This window comes from Chamaea fasciata, unplaced genomic scaffold (genome assembly GCF_029207755.1).
Source record: "Chamaea fasciata isolate MVZ Bird 193981 ecotype frontalis unplaced genomic scaffold, bChaFas1.0.hap1 SCAF_1, whole genome shotgun sequence".
Classification (NCBI taxonomy): Eukaryota; Metazoa; Chordata; class Aves; order Passeriformes; family Sylviidae; genus Chamaea; species Chamaea fasciata.
Window position 1 is genome coordinate 104009938 of NW_027094086.1, and position 15121 is coordinate 104025058.

At 35.2% G+C, this 15121-nt stretch overlaps 1 protein-coding gene across 26 annotated transcripts in view; it reads right to left on the bottom strand.

The window, feature by feature from the left end:
• The window catches only part of CLASP2 (cytoplasmic linker associated protein 2), a 142110-nt gene that overhangs the window by 18441 nt on the left and 108548 nt on the right, over positions 1–15121 (bottom strand). For 5 of the 26 annotated variants that reach the window (XM_066191626.1, XM_066191599.1, XM_066191590.1 and 2 more), the window contains 8 exons: positions 13977–14039; positions 13194–13300; positions 10450–10473; positions 9748–9992; positions 9148–9211; positions 3873–4036; positions 3057–3135; positions 2849–2899 (listed from right to left, as the gene is read on the bottom strand). In XM_066191626.1, the coding sequence (XP_066047723.1) occupies positions 2849–2899; positions 3057–3135; positions 3873–4036; positions 9148–9211; positions 9748–9992; positions 10450–10473; positions 13194–13300; positions 13977–14039 (797 nt within the window). The remainder of the gene's footprint in view (positions 1–2848; positions 2900–3056; positions 3136–3872; positions 4037–9147; positions 9212–9747; positions 9993–10449; positions 10474–13193; positions 13301–13976; positions 14040–15121) is intronic. The other 21 variants (XM_066191687.1, XM_066191665.1, XM_066191647.1 and 18 more) reach the window with 8 other exon arrangements.

A 15121-nucleotide genomic window follows, 5' to 3' on the forward strand; every position in this document is an offset into this window, starting at 1 on the left:
TTTGTGGTCAGATACAATGAGCCAGTATTATTACAGATCAAAAACCCCACGCTGAAGTAAAACTCCCTAAGAGCAGCAAATCTGCTTTAGAAGTATCTTTGCCAATACTTCAGTAACTACATACAGAGCTGAAATTCAGAAATAAAAAGGCTAACATCTTCAGTGATCTATTTCAGTCTTCAACAATCCATTTAATCTTTCTGAGAGAAAATTTTTGGACTGCAATGAAAGCATCTCCAGAATTCTTACAATGAATATTTGCTGTTAAGTTGAAACCACTCTCTATGAAGTTGTTCAATATGTCACTTTCAGACTGCCACATCCCAGGTGTCTGTCTCTTGAGTAACTGAATGCTTAGTAGTGATTGCCTGTGCCATTAGATAACCAAATGACTAAGATATACACTAAAGATAAATTCTGGAGGGTTCTTTCATAGTTGCGAATCTGTGTTACTCATGGGTTTTTAAATTCTGAAATATTAATATTGACTTAGGTTAAAAAAATAAATCTTCTGATCGACTGTGGCAAAAATCTTTGTTAACAAATCTGCATTTTCAAAGTAAAGAAGGATTCAGAAACCTGAACTTTGGTCACAATGCTTAAATTAACTCCTCACTGATGCCAAGTTAATATGAAACCCATGAAAAATGAACTGATGATGGGAAGTGTATTTCAGGACAACATCCATCCTTTGGAAACTATGTTTTGCACCTGCAAAAATAAGCTAAATAGATTATACCCCACCTAGAACATTTGACTCCTGTGCCCATCCAAACATTTGGCCATAACAGACACATACATCCGGCACTCTAAGGAATTCACCACACCTAAGTGTAAAATGACTGCAGAAGTATGACAGACAGAGCACAGTACACTAAGCCACATCCTCCACTGATTAGGCCAGTAGAATGCGATCTTCTCTATGGTTGGTCTTCTTACTGCCCAGCTATCCAAATCCACCTCTGTGGGCACTCTGAGTCTGAGACTGAGACAATAAATGTCTTTCTAAGTGTAAGAATGACAATGATAGTTCACTCCAAAGGATCATGATTATTTACAACTATCAAGTGAAAACCAGAGGAAACAGTAATTTGTTGAAGGGAATTGTTACATGGCTCAAATTTCTGCTCTACCATCCTTCCTCCTATCTAACCATCTTTAGGGATGCTGAAAATTCCTTCTGACTTTTTCCTGTCACAACGAATGCTATTTCTCACTATTCCTAGAAGAAAAGCAATGAGATAAACATTTATCAAAGAACAAAAGCTCAAGACTTCAAGAACTGGGGTAGTCCTCTAGGATTATCAGTTATTCTGGGGGTTTTGATCACATCAATTATTCAATTGATTATTTCAATTATTCTATCTGGGTGCACTGAAGATGAGATTTAGGCAAAATATCCAAAAATGTGGGTATTAAATAGATACTTCTGATCTGTGGGCAATAACTTCACTGTCTAAATCCTGAAGCTGTAGTTACCACATAAAAAGGAAGTAGGGGGCAGATTCCACTCTCTTCTGGAAAAAAAAAAAATCTTACCTTCTCCTAAACGGTTATGTAATTTACTGTCCCAAAAATTCATTCGGAATACTCTTGATTTTGCTTCAAACTAACAGGTGTTCTTCTATGGAGATAACTTTTACTGGCATCTTGATTTCAGAATTCTCCCAAAATTATTTTCAGAATGTCTTGCCATCAAGGGTTTTGTATTTCTGAATTCCTTCTAGGCCATTTAGGGAATAATCTTAAACTTAGTCTCAACTCAGCCTAGTAGGAGCCCATGTCTTGTTCCAAATCTACACTCTCAGCTTTGAAATGTGCTTGATACACTTTTAACAGCTACACACTACTGTATGGAAAAAGGAACATCTCAACCATCAAATTCACCTTCCTGGGGAGGAAAACCAAGTAAAATAAAACCAATCTCAATTTGTTCCAAGGATTCATTTAAACAACAAACTGATTTTTACTACCTCATTTGCTGTCTTCAATAAATGACAGCAGTCCCTTTTTAACACAGCTCTACGAAGCAACAGTGGTCAACGTATCAACTGTCCTCAAAAGCTTAAAAATGTAAGTTTTACTGTATTGTAGACAAAAAAGGCATATTCATGTGACTTTAGGTTCAAAATAACTCCAGGAAAGTCATATTCTTGTGCAGTATCAAACTGAGTAAAAATATTTCGTGCAGGATAGAGCAGAAGACGCCAGTTATCATATGCTTGTTATTTCCCCATTCTCATAACTTATAAATCTTCTTAGGATTTGATGCATTTGTTCTAAAATCAACACTCTTTGGAACTGCAAATGTATTACAGAACATATTTTTACTTTTCATATGTGCTGTCAGGTCCATGGACTACAAATTCTTAAGTAAAAATGTGTGTAATTATAAAGCTACACACGGCTTCCAGAGAAGTAGAGTGTACCACAGAAGGAGTTGATTTTTAATATAGTAACTCAAGTTCACATTAATAGTAGAATAATTTAAAATAACTCAAGGCCTATCAGGCTGAACACAGGAAAAAAATATATGAACTAGTAAAAAAAGTATGGGAAATCACAAACATAAAATTAGAAAAGACTTGATAGAGTGAGTTTGCATAACCAGCTTGATGTTAGGCAGCCACATTTTTGTTGCTCATTTTTACTGCACTGTGTTTTTATTAGATCTCTCTTGCAGCAAACATTTTCATACAAGTGTCATGTGTAAAACTGAGCATCTGCATGCTTGGAGTTTCCCGCAAAGGTTAGTAGCAGCATACAATGCATTCAAATAAAAATTATTGGTAACACTGTAAGAGTTTCAAATAGGGTTAAGAATAAAGACAGTAATTCAGACAAAAACCTTTGAGCTCCAAAAAGAGCGAAGCTGGTCCTGCAGTGCTGGCTTGACTGTCTGAAAGTTTATAAAAACAAAATCCACTAATTGAAAACCTTTTTTTTTTCCTTTGTTTTTACACAAAACAAAATAACAATCCAAATTCAAAAATTAAGACAAGCAAATTTCTATTAATGACAATTTCTGCTTGCAAAGCAAACCTAGTAAGTCTTACCTTCAGACTAGGTGTCTGGGTCTGGTCAACAGTAAATCTCATTAAAATACTGAACTGGAGGTCATTTGGAAAAGATTCCCTGTAAACAAACAAAATAATGTTATGTTAAATTTTCTTGTAAGAACTGTTGAGAGGCACCAAATAAGCCACCACCCTTCTTAGTAAAGATGAAATTGCTACCAGTCGCCACTATACCTGACCTTTCAGAAACATTTACCTAGCATGTTAAGGACAAGATTTCAAGAATTCCTGCTATGTAGCAATTATAGCTAGAACAGATAATGCAAGTAATGGGGAATTATACAATTATATGCTAGAATTTGGATTCTAAACCAGGCTATTAGTGAAGTCTGGGGAGAAGGAAGGGAAGACAGAAAGCAAATCCATTACTACCATAACTCCTTAAAAGTTAATGCTGACACAGAATATTTCAGTGAAACTTTCACAGCATAATAAAGAAGTTCACACACAATTTCTACATCACTGAACACAAGGCGAGACAACAAACATACATGGCTCAGATGCACATTTTGGAATCAGGTAAGTAGTATCATATTAATTGTTCAGCACTGAGGACTCAAACCCTTTCAATTAAGAGTCATTTTATGAAACCAAAATGCTGAAGCTACAAGGTTTACTAAAGTTTCAAGATCTGCTATGAGCTGTGTGTTTTTCCAGAAATCAAACAGCATACCAAAAAAAAAAAAAAAAAAAAAAAAAAAAAAAAAAAAAAAAAAGAAGAAGAAAAAAAAAGGAAACAAAGAAAAAGCAGCAAAAACTCTGACAGTTATTGTTACTTTTTAAAGCATTCATTACCTTGTGACATCAAGTGCCTTCTGAACTTTTGCTTGTACAGACCCAAGCAAATCAGCACCCATTTTTTTCAACAGCTGTGTCAGCAGTACAAACAGCCAGTCCTGCAGATCTTCTTTATGGACCTGGATGAAGTCGACCAGTGTCTCCAAAAACATACTGAACACCTAAAAGGCAGAAGAAGATGGAAAGAGGGTAGGATGGGGCAAAAGAGGAAACACACTGACGTATGCCGAACTTACAAACGAAGAAAGCGGTAAGGGAATCAGAGGCAGAGAAAGGCAGTGTTTTGCAGCCAAGCGGGAATAAAAGAAAAAAAGAAAGGAAAAGAAAGAAATCTGCCTTGCTTTTTCATTGGATTTTGATAAAAGAGAACATTGGAAATGTTGGCTGACTTCTGAAGAAGTTTGACAATTAGGTATTCCATGCAGTTTCGTCAAGAAAAGGAATGCTTACTGTGATGGCTGGCGCAACCTCAATTTTTCCAGTAAAACTTTATTTTTTACCCTTTCAAGCTCTGTCATTAAGTTGATTGGTCATATTTCTAAAAGACTACAAAACCACTTTCTCTTTAAAACCAAAAAAGCTGTGACAATTCTTTAGCAAAATATTAATTGCGAATATCTGCATTACTAAATACTGCAAAATCATGACAGCTGGCCAATTCCTTTACACAAAATACTTGCAGAATAGAACAAGCTTCTTCTACTATTGCAGGTATCCCAACACAAAATTATTCACCACAGTAGGGAAAAAAGCCACAATCGATTTCAGATTGGCAGGTGTTTAAAACACAGAAGTACTTGGTTTTTTTGAAAACACAATATCCATTGTCTTCTTTTCAACAGAAGTGTTGAAAAGACTGCATTAGGTAAAAATAAAAATAAAACCAAAAGAACCAAAACCATGTATTTTTTTTACCGGACTCACACCAGGAAGAAGGGCCTTTTGGAGGGAAGGGTTCAAAGAGGGTGTGACAAATAGGTAACTTTGTTTAAAAAGCTTTTTTAACAAATCTCACTCATTTAAATTTTTTTCCAGACCTAAGAGTGAAATCAGGATGTATACACTCTATGCTTGTGTGGCCCATGGGTTTCCTGTTTCTCTGACAAGAAAAATGGCTGTGTGGGCTGAAAAAGCTTCCTTCACAATACATGCTCCAGCTCCAGCACAGAGCTGGGTACAGAAGTGCTGCTGTGGTGCAAAGAGGATTGGGCAGATATTGCCTCCTGAGTATTTATGACATGGGTGCAAAGCTAGAAGAGGCTGGTGCAGAGCAAGGGCTGGAGCCCCACACCCTCCTGCAGCTGACCTGCCTTGTCATTAGGCTAAATTCTGCTGCTCCTGTGAGAGTGGAAAACCCCAAATTGTCATCACACCTCACATGGCTGCACACACTAGGCCACGGAAGCAGATTTCTTCCACAGCACTGACACAAGGAAGGAGGAGCTGGCGTGTGCTGCTGCACGCCATCTTCGCTGAGGAAATCTGATTGCTTTTCATGTTGATAATCAAGTCAGGGAAAGCAGATTTACAACATAAAGCAGACAAAATCCATAAGTATCTCTTAAAGAAGTGCCTCCAAATTTACACTAGAAGTAAAAAATAAATTCAGATTCATTTTATCAAGAAAGGTTGGACCAGATCATCCTTGAGGTTCCCTTTTAACCAGGTATTTTATAATTCTTTCAGGATCTACTGGAGATGTGGGAAAAAATTTTAATAGATACCTTAAATACTGAAAATCTGTGTTATAAACAAAACAATACAAATCCCTACTCAATGTAAAGCCCATCAGAAATAGCTACTTTAATTACCTTCCCTTTTGGGACAAATTACACTAAAGATTTGGGGAAAAAATTGCCAACTTCTGTGCTGTTTGTGTAGATCTATATTCAAGTCTCAGGTTTCAAAATTACCCTGCCAGCAGTGGGACAAGACTTATGTGCAGGACTGGAAACATCTTCTGTCTCAGGCTAAACTGAAACAATACATAATTTTGTGGATTCACAAGCAGTAGCCACAGTTATAAGACAGAGGCAAAACCAAACCAATATATACTTTCTGTATTGTAGTATGATGTCTTTGGCTTTCACAGCTCTGAAGGAAGGGGAAAATATACTCAGGCAAACAAACAAACAAATCTGGTGCTATAAATATTACATTGTGTGCGTGGCAGGATGGCACAAAATCCTTCAAACTGAACTACACGGCCCAGCAGAATTTAAACCTGCACCTGTTTCTTCGAGTTTGCAGACACTGACACACATGGCTTTTCCACTAAAACATGGCAGGCCAAACAAACTGGTTACAAGTTCTGACTTGATGGAATAATATGGATTTATGACACTTCAAACACGTAAAGTGGCTTAAACTGAATTCCTTACACAGTGAATTATGATTCACTATGGCAAAAGTACTCTGACGATCCTGTGCTGACGTTTTATCTGTTGAAAATATAAATAACTGAGGACTCAGCTTTATTTTCAAGCTTTGTTTCATTTTAGATTTACCACAGAGAACGTCCAGAGAAAAATACGTCAAGTATAATTTTGTTGCATTTTAAAAAATACTAAATATATCATTTTGTCTAAGCATGAAAAATTTAAGAAGGCTGAAAGAGCATTTAAGGTAAAGGATGAATTTGGAATGGAAAATGGAACTCGACCACCTATATGTTGAAGAATGTACGTGGATACCACAGAATTTGCGGTTTCCATTTTTATGATGCAAACTAAAATTCTGATATCAACCATCTGAAGTTGAAGTTCATAATAATTTGACAGTGGAAAAAATAAACAGATATGGAAATAATTATAAGTGATCTACAGCTAAAGTGAATTATTTCAGATGTGCCAACCACCACAATATAAAGCAGGAATGCATAACCAAACAATGTCAGTTAATTAGTAGATAAAGCACATCTCGAAACTTTACCACACATTTTACTAATTGTTTATAGCATTTTATGATTGCAAAAGGCTTGACACTGCATGAACTCTTTGGGGAAGAAAAATAGAGAAAAAGGGGTTAATTGCACATTCATGCAAGTAAGGTTAGGCTTCCAACAAATATTGAACCAACTTACTCTCTAAAGAGAGTTCCAACACAGGGGACAGCATGCAAAACGAAACAAAAACAGAACAGAACAAAACAAAACAACAAAAAAGGGAAAAAGATAAAAACACACAAATTAGTGGCCATCAATACAAAGTTCCTGTATGGAATATAAACCAAAATAAAACAAAAAAGGTACTTCAAAACTTTTATGACAAATATAAGAAATTTTATTGGGATACCCAATGTATTTTTAAAATAAGCACTTGGCATGTCCTTTAAATCATTCTCCCATTTTCTCCTCCAAATATTATTACTCTCTTGTTTTATATAACTCCCTCCATCCAGATATCATGTTAAAGTAAACCTTATAAAACCCCACAAAAGTGATGACAGAATAATTCCTACAGACACTTGAGTAGAGTCTAAGATGAGATTTATGTATGTGTGTGATTAAAAAAAAAAAAAATACAGCTCATGAACTCTTAATACTTAAAGGGTTCTCCTGATAACACATTGATAACTATTAATAATTTTGCAACACTAAAAAGCAGACAAAGTTTCAGTGACTGGAACAGCTGTACCACAGGTTAGAACACAGGGCAAATTTTCAAACTTGAAGCTACATTATTTCATATCACAGTGGCCAGTAAACAGAACAATCAACCAGAACAAGTCAATGGTTTTAAGGGCTTATTTTAAAGGTAAAATGCTCTTCTGACATACACGACTAAAGTTTGGAACACTTTCGTTATCCTTCCCTGGTTCTCATGCTACACAAAAATCTCCACAGGAGCTCTGATGTATTACATATAATGCTAATATTTTAATTACCACACAACAAGCACAATTAAACCAAGCTGCTATTAACAATTTGGTCATTACTTCATTTAAAAAGTAAATATTCCAGCAATATTTCAATATTTATTATTCTTTCCTCCGCTTTGGCTTTTTTTTAATGTAATGTTTTCTTCTTTTTAACTGCTTGGTTTAGTCTTTTCTTCCGGATTTCTGCAGTATGTGATCAGCTTTATTAATACCACGTTGCTGTCTGCAATGCAAGTTATTTCCAAAATATATTGTGTCAGATATAGCAGCTAAGTCACTTCTTCTAACAGGAAAAATAAAGAGGACAGATAAACACTAAGTTAACATGTCAAGACCTCTCATCACTCTGAATTTAATTTTCCACTGCAGCAATAAGGAAGACTTAAAAATATGTAAAATGTATTGCATAATCAAAGCAGTTTTTCAGGATTCTTCTGGGAAAAGTCAATACTTCTGAAATATTTCCCTGTTATGAATTTATAATTTTATCAATTCCAAAATACAGATACAAAGTGGGACATGTTATACTCAACATAAAAGATATCACTTCTTCCAAACAAGCCTATAATTAAATAAAATATAAAGTTATGTATTTTTTTACATTATTACATTTATTTATGCTCCTTACTTACCTGCCTTCCTTCTGCTATCAGAAATTGTGACAATTAATCAAGTTGTACTAGTTACCCACCTCCCACAAAAACTGTAAAAATACTATCATGCAAAGTAACTCACTTAAAAAGATTTTAATGGTCTTAGAAAACAGAAGCATTGTATTCCTTGTTATATCATCCATACTGAGTCTTTATCTAGGTAAAACTGAATAAAACATTACATCTTTTATACCAAAGTATAGTCTCCTTATGGAATATTAAAAAAAACTGATGTAAAAATTATTCACCAGTTTCAACTGCCAGCACTACCTACGAAATTCATGGAAGACACCATAAGCTATGATAATATAAAATAATAAATAAGTACACACTTGGCATAATTCATCTGATTATGTATGATTTAGTCAAGACAACTTTACTTGTAACTTAAATTATTACAGACCCTTTTTTTCTAATTGAGAGAAAATCTATACTTGTGTTGAAGGGGCCTGTGTAAACAATTTCATATAAACAAAGATTTTGAGCACAAACTGCTGAACTACTTCAATGCATTTTATATGACATTAACGTACACTTTGTTTCTATGATCCTGCAGAAAAAGGGAGAAAATTATTTTGTTCAAAACTCCAAATTAAATTAATTGAAATATGACACCATTAACTACTTCTGCTTGTGAAATTTTACACATGCAAATATCACTGACGTAATTTCCCATAACTGCCTTTCTTTTAATTTATGTTTTCAGACAAGTACTGAAAATAGGAAAAACCTACACATACCTTACTGTGAGGATCAGCAAACATTCTTGTGAAGATTTCACACAATCTTTTCAATTCAACACGACTGTCAAAACAACAAGAACAATACATTAGTCAACTCCCTTGCTAGTTCTGTTAGAACACTGATGCATAGCAATCAGTGAATTCAAGAGTAAATACTGAATCAAATAACCTACTAAATTAAGTACAGGAAACTGTTCTGTTCAAGACATGGGTAAAAACGTAATAGCTTTCATCTAAAATGAGACTTGAAACCTATAAATGTTTCTTTAAACTGTCTCATATATTATATCAGACTTTTGTAACAGAGCAGATACTGAAAAAGGTGTTCTTAGTAGCAAGTAGTGAACAACTTCTTCTGAATACTCAAAAATTATAGTAATTAAAAAAATAAAAGGCTTTCCATTCATAGTAGATGGAAGCATCTTATGAACCTTCTGTATTGCAAGAATTCTCAAATTTGAATTCCCTACATCCACTAGTATATGAATATACACTAGTAGCCAGAAGTGAGAAAAGCTTCCTTGTTCCTTCCCCCATCTTAACTCTCAAAGACAACACCCTGCCTCCCAGCAACATTGAAACAAGGTGTTATCCTACCTTAGAGTTCTCTGGTTCTTTAGCAAGTTCTGCAGGCCTAGAAGCCCTTCTTTCCTCTCTGACCAGTTGGTGCTGGCACAGCGGTTCAGGACTTCAGCCACGTCTTCTGTCTGCCTCATGTACGTGGGAATGCTCCCATTCCTAGAGCTGTAGGACCTTTCTGAACAGGCACTTGATGCATCGCTGTTGGCATCATCATCTGAGTACATCCCATAGGACTCGTATCTCCTTCGCACGGGCTTCTTCTGTTGTACAGAGACACCCAGATCAGCACTGGTTCTCAGAGAGATAACACAGCACACCCATAAAGGGTCGAAAGACCATCAGTTTAAATAACCGGTGCGACCCCTACTCCCTGCAGTGACAAATGGCTCCAACCATTCAGCAGGTCAAACCAAGTTAATGGAACTATTTTGAAGTATGGCTAACATAGTATTCCAAATATAAACCCAAAGCACAGGCAGAGAAGACATACACTTGATGAAACATTTAACTTTAGCTCTTCTTTCAAGAACCCATAAAATTGCATAATAGGGTGACAAAAGACTGTTGCAAGTTAGTTATTTCACTTCATAGCTTTATCTGCATTACAGAATTTAAGAATCAGAGGTCTACACATATTTTGACATTTTAACTCATTTTGTGTCAAACATGTTAATAGCAAAATATTAAACTATTGAAGAAGAAAAATAGTTTCTATACCTTAGTCCGTATGTCTCCTAAGAGCTGTTAGCAGTAAATTATTGGAAAGAAACAGAAATTGAGAACAGGAAGGTAAGGCATAGCAGCACTGTGAGTAATAAATTCCCTGCCACTGGACAACATAGAGTCTTACTGTAAATTTTGTTCTTAGCTCTCTGTGCCTGATTAGCATATCACACATTGACAAAAATAAGTTTGCTAGGCTTCCATTTCCAGGAAAATATTACATATCATGGGCGGGTTGGTCACAAAGACTTCCCTGTCAAAACCTTTGCATTTTATACAGTGATATTTGAGCATGAACACAATTAACTTAACACATGCAGTCAATTGTTACTTAAGTACAAAACCTTGATTTGAACAATTTGTTCAACTTTAATACCTAAATTTTGTCATTGCAACAATTACAGTCAATGTTCTACAAAAAAACCTGATTACATAATGCAAAATCCCAAATCCCCTAAAACAAAAAAACAAGCCAACAAAACAAAACACAACATACCAAAGGTCAGAGGCAAAAAAAAGCTATTTATCCTAAAATGAAAAAAAATCACACACCTCTGCAAAACAGCTCTTGCCATTCAAACTTTGGAGCTGAAAGCATTTAGAAACTCAGTTTCGTTACATACTCAAAGAAGCAGTAGTATAAGGGATCCTTTTCCTCTTAATTACCACTGCCATTTGCACAGGATTCTCATTTTTAACCATGGAATAACTTAAAGGATATCACAACACTAATCACAAGCTAATCAGTACAAGAGGCAACAAGCAGGCTTATTGTCAATAGAACAAGCATGCATATATGTGTAAGAGAACAACTGAAGGGAAAAATCACAGAGATATTAAGTGCTTTGAAAAAGAGACACCATAAGGAAAAAAAAAAGATTTTTCAAGAAATCAATCTGAAAAGCCAAGGATGGTACTAAAGTACATGACATAAAAATATGTAAAGATTTCCATAATTGCTGCATTTTATACAGCAGTATTCAAAACAGGTAGTAGGCAGAAGACTGACACCTCTTTGGCCTCTCCACCACTAAAACTGGTCAAGTATTTTTGATAATGTAAAAAAGAGTAACACAATCTGGAATATGTTTTCAATATATTTATATTACATATCTGAATACTCTACATTCTACCTGTTAAAAATACCATTATAAGTGTTAATCTTCAGTCTATGGTAAAACAATAAGGGTGTTTATTGCCAGATTTCCATCTAAATAAAGCTATTTACACAGGACAACCATTTAAAGCATGACAAGGAACCAGGCATGCAAGTACTAAAATAATAAAATGTTGCTGTTCTTGATCCTTCTTTGTAATGTCAGACTCTATAGTTAAAATATACAAACTGATTTTCCTCTAACATTTCTATCAGCACCATGATATTTTGGATCTAGGTAAGGCAAACCAGCTTCTCTGAAGAGGCTTTATTGCTTCACCAAAGTAGGACACATTCAAGCCTCAAGAGCAATCATTGGAAACATGACTTGCTTCTCAACTTCTATTCTTACTAGATAATTTGCCCAGCATTTTGGAAAACTAGGAGGCTGCCAAAAGTACTAAAGATGCTGTTTGTGAAGCACCTGTGTAGAGAGGACTATAGCACAGGCTTTCCAATTATAGCCAGAAAATTTCCTTGTTCCATGGACTGTTTTTAATTGTTCCCTATCCCAAAATCCAGACTGACTTCCAATTTTACAAACCAGCATTCACCATTAATGCTGAGAACTTTTCGCAAGTCTATAATAAGAGAAAGGGGAAAATGCACTCAACTTCACCATGACCTCTTAGGCAAGATATCACAGATATGCTGCTGATATCTATGCCAGTGAAGGCACAGAAATTTTAAACTAATATGTCAAGAAAAAAATACTAACCAAGAAATCAATAAAATATTCATACTAAGAATATGACAGAGTTCTTCAGATTTTGGGAGTTTTGTTTCTCTCTATTCAGTTATATCTGACTGTAATTTAGAGTCTAATTTGTAGTTTTTTATTAACTTTCACAATAACAGTTTTTCTTAAACCAGAGAAGTAACAATTTCTTTAAAGCATTCTGGTAACTAGAAAACAGGTACTTACAAGTATTTAATGATAGGCAAATAGCATACAATAATTGATAAAAACAGATCTGATTCATAGCATCAATATTTTAAATTAACCGAGGATTTCAGCTTGCTGATGTCAACTCAACCCACAAGTTTTCTGACTTTTACCCTCCTGATTCTCTCTCTGACACCAGTGATGGAGGAGAGAGAGTTTGAGTGGCTGTGTGGGGCTTGGCTGCCCAGCCATCGTTTTCTCTCTTCAGCATCGATCTCACCTGCTGTCAGACAGAAAAACTTCAAGTGGCACCAGGATTCTGGTAAGCAGAGAGATTCACCTGTCATCATTCCCAGCTCTAACAGGCCTTCAACCTACCCTGAAGTTTTTCTGGCTGTTGTGAGAAACTGCTGGTTAGTTCTACCTGTTCAAGTGGCTCCTTGGGCCACTCCAACACAACAGTACAAGACTGTTCCCAGTCTGCCATGAATAAAAGCATGCTTCTAAAAAGTTAAAACTTCTGTAGAGAATGAAAATTCCAATACATGCAGCTCCAGCAACTCAGTTTCTTTTTTTTTTTTTTTCCCCAAGAAGCCAATAAAACAATGGATGATTGGTTCTTCTACATGCTTAATGTACAGGAACCAAGCACTTAAAGAGCCTGTAACCTACACAAGCTAAGTGTGAGATTCTTACCAAAGCATCTGCTACTGCCTCTTCCACATCAGAACCTGTGTTCAGAACTCGCATAGCACTGACAGATGATGACAATCTACTCGACTGACTAATTCCAAAGCCAGCACCTGTCACAACAACAAAAACAAATACAAAGAATTCAATCAGAATAGAAAGTTGGGATGTAAATATCACAGTCACTTGTAAAAACCCAAGCAGAAGAGAAACATTTGCTTAACATTTTTAATAAATTATGTAGTGGATAAAAAACTCCATTTTCATTCTGAAGTCTTTAGTGGTACAGACAGAAGTAAGAATTCAAGTAAAAAGCCAGTCACCTACAAACATTCAATTCCAACATCACATGGAAAAACCCCTACAAAACAATGGTTTTATTTGAAAGAAGTTTTGATTTTTTTAAAAATTAGCGTCTTCTTCATTTTGGGTTTTTGTTTTCATTTAGAAAGAAAGCAAATACAATAGAAAGGCTATTGAGACTGTTGATTACAAAACTACATGCATAAAGAATGCTCTACAAATACTAAAAAAAATGGAAAACTAAAAAAAGTTCTTCTGCAAATAAAAAAATGTTGTTAAGGAAAAAAAGGATTAACATTGGACGATGAGGGTGGAGACAAAATCTAGCAACATAAACACATCTATCTAGATTATTAAAACCACAAAACTCAAATTAATATAAATAATGCTTTCTAAAACTGAACTATGAGAATAACCAAGTGGGTGGGGAGAAAAAAAAAACCAGGATGACTGCACAGATGACAGCAAAGGGTACTCATCCTTCACCTGTGGCCCCATAAGCATCAGGAGCGTAGAGGGCACCAGTGGATCTGGAGTGATGTCTGGAAGCTGCAATAACAGGATTAAATAAACCCTATCTATGACCATGGAATCAAAGTGCTGCAATAGCTGCTCAGATGAATAAGAGAGTATTTATCAAAAAGATTTAGCTTAAGCACAAGAAACTGAGTATTAAACAGAAGCAAAAATCATCAGAGAAGTTCTTTGATTATACCAAATATGATTATATAGGTTTATATACACTGGACATTTCATGCATAATTTATTTTTAATTTACAAGATTAAGAGCAGGGTAAAAGCAAGTATGTTTAAGTTCAAAGAAGAAAAGGTGCACAGACACACATGCACACACTCACACACAAACGGAATCATCAGAAACACCTAAAAAGTTATCAGTGCACTGGTCTTGCCTTGTGGACTTTAAAAAATTCTGTGTGCTCAAGTTAGAGCCAGAGCTCACATATCAAACATTATCTGCAAGAAGTGCCTCCTGCACAAACCCACTGTGTTGGCAGCTGACAATCTGTAGACACTTAAATTCTTGCCTACATTGCAGACAACCTCAGTAAAAGCTCACCACTATGTGAATGAAAGTTAAAATCATCCAATTATAATTAAAAGTTTAACATAAGCCAGCCAATGTAATTAATAATTCACATACTTAGTATTTTATTTAAATAAATAAAATGTGAAATTGACACACGTTAGTTACTACAGCTCATTAAGGTTCTTTAAAGTTATGGAAACTGGAAATGTAAGATCCTTAAGGATTTCTGAATAAAACTGAGTACCCCACTCCTTACAGCACTTGTATAAAACTGGTTTTTTAATGATTCTGAAGAAGTTGACTCACCACTGCCAGTATTTTGTTTCTTAAAACAAGCAATTTTTATATTAAGTGTGTTTTTAAACAATTCAACTTTTTTCTTCAGTTCAGTAAAGTTAGAATTTTATCCCCACATAAATGACAGTTTCAACCTGAACCCCAATGTCTACCCACAGTAGTAAACCTCCCAGATAAAATCTTATGATTTAATAAGTAACTGTAAATGCAAATATTTTACTCCTTCTGGATATATAAAGTAGCATAAACAGAAACCAAATCAAATTAGTAATCCTTTTCTCTGATT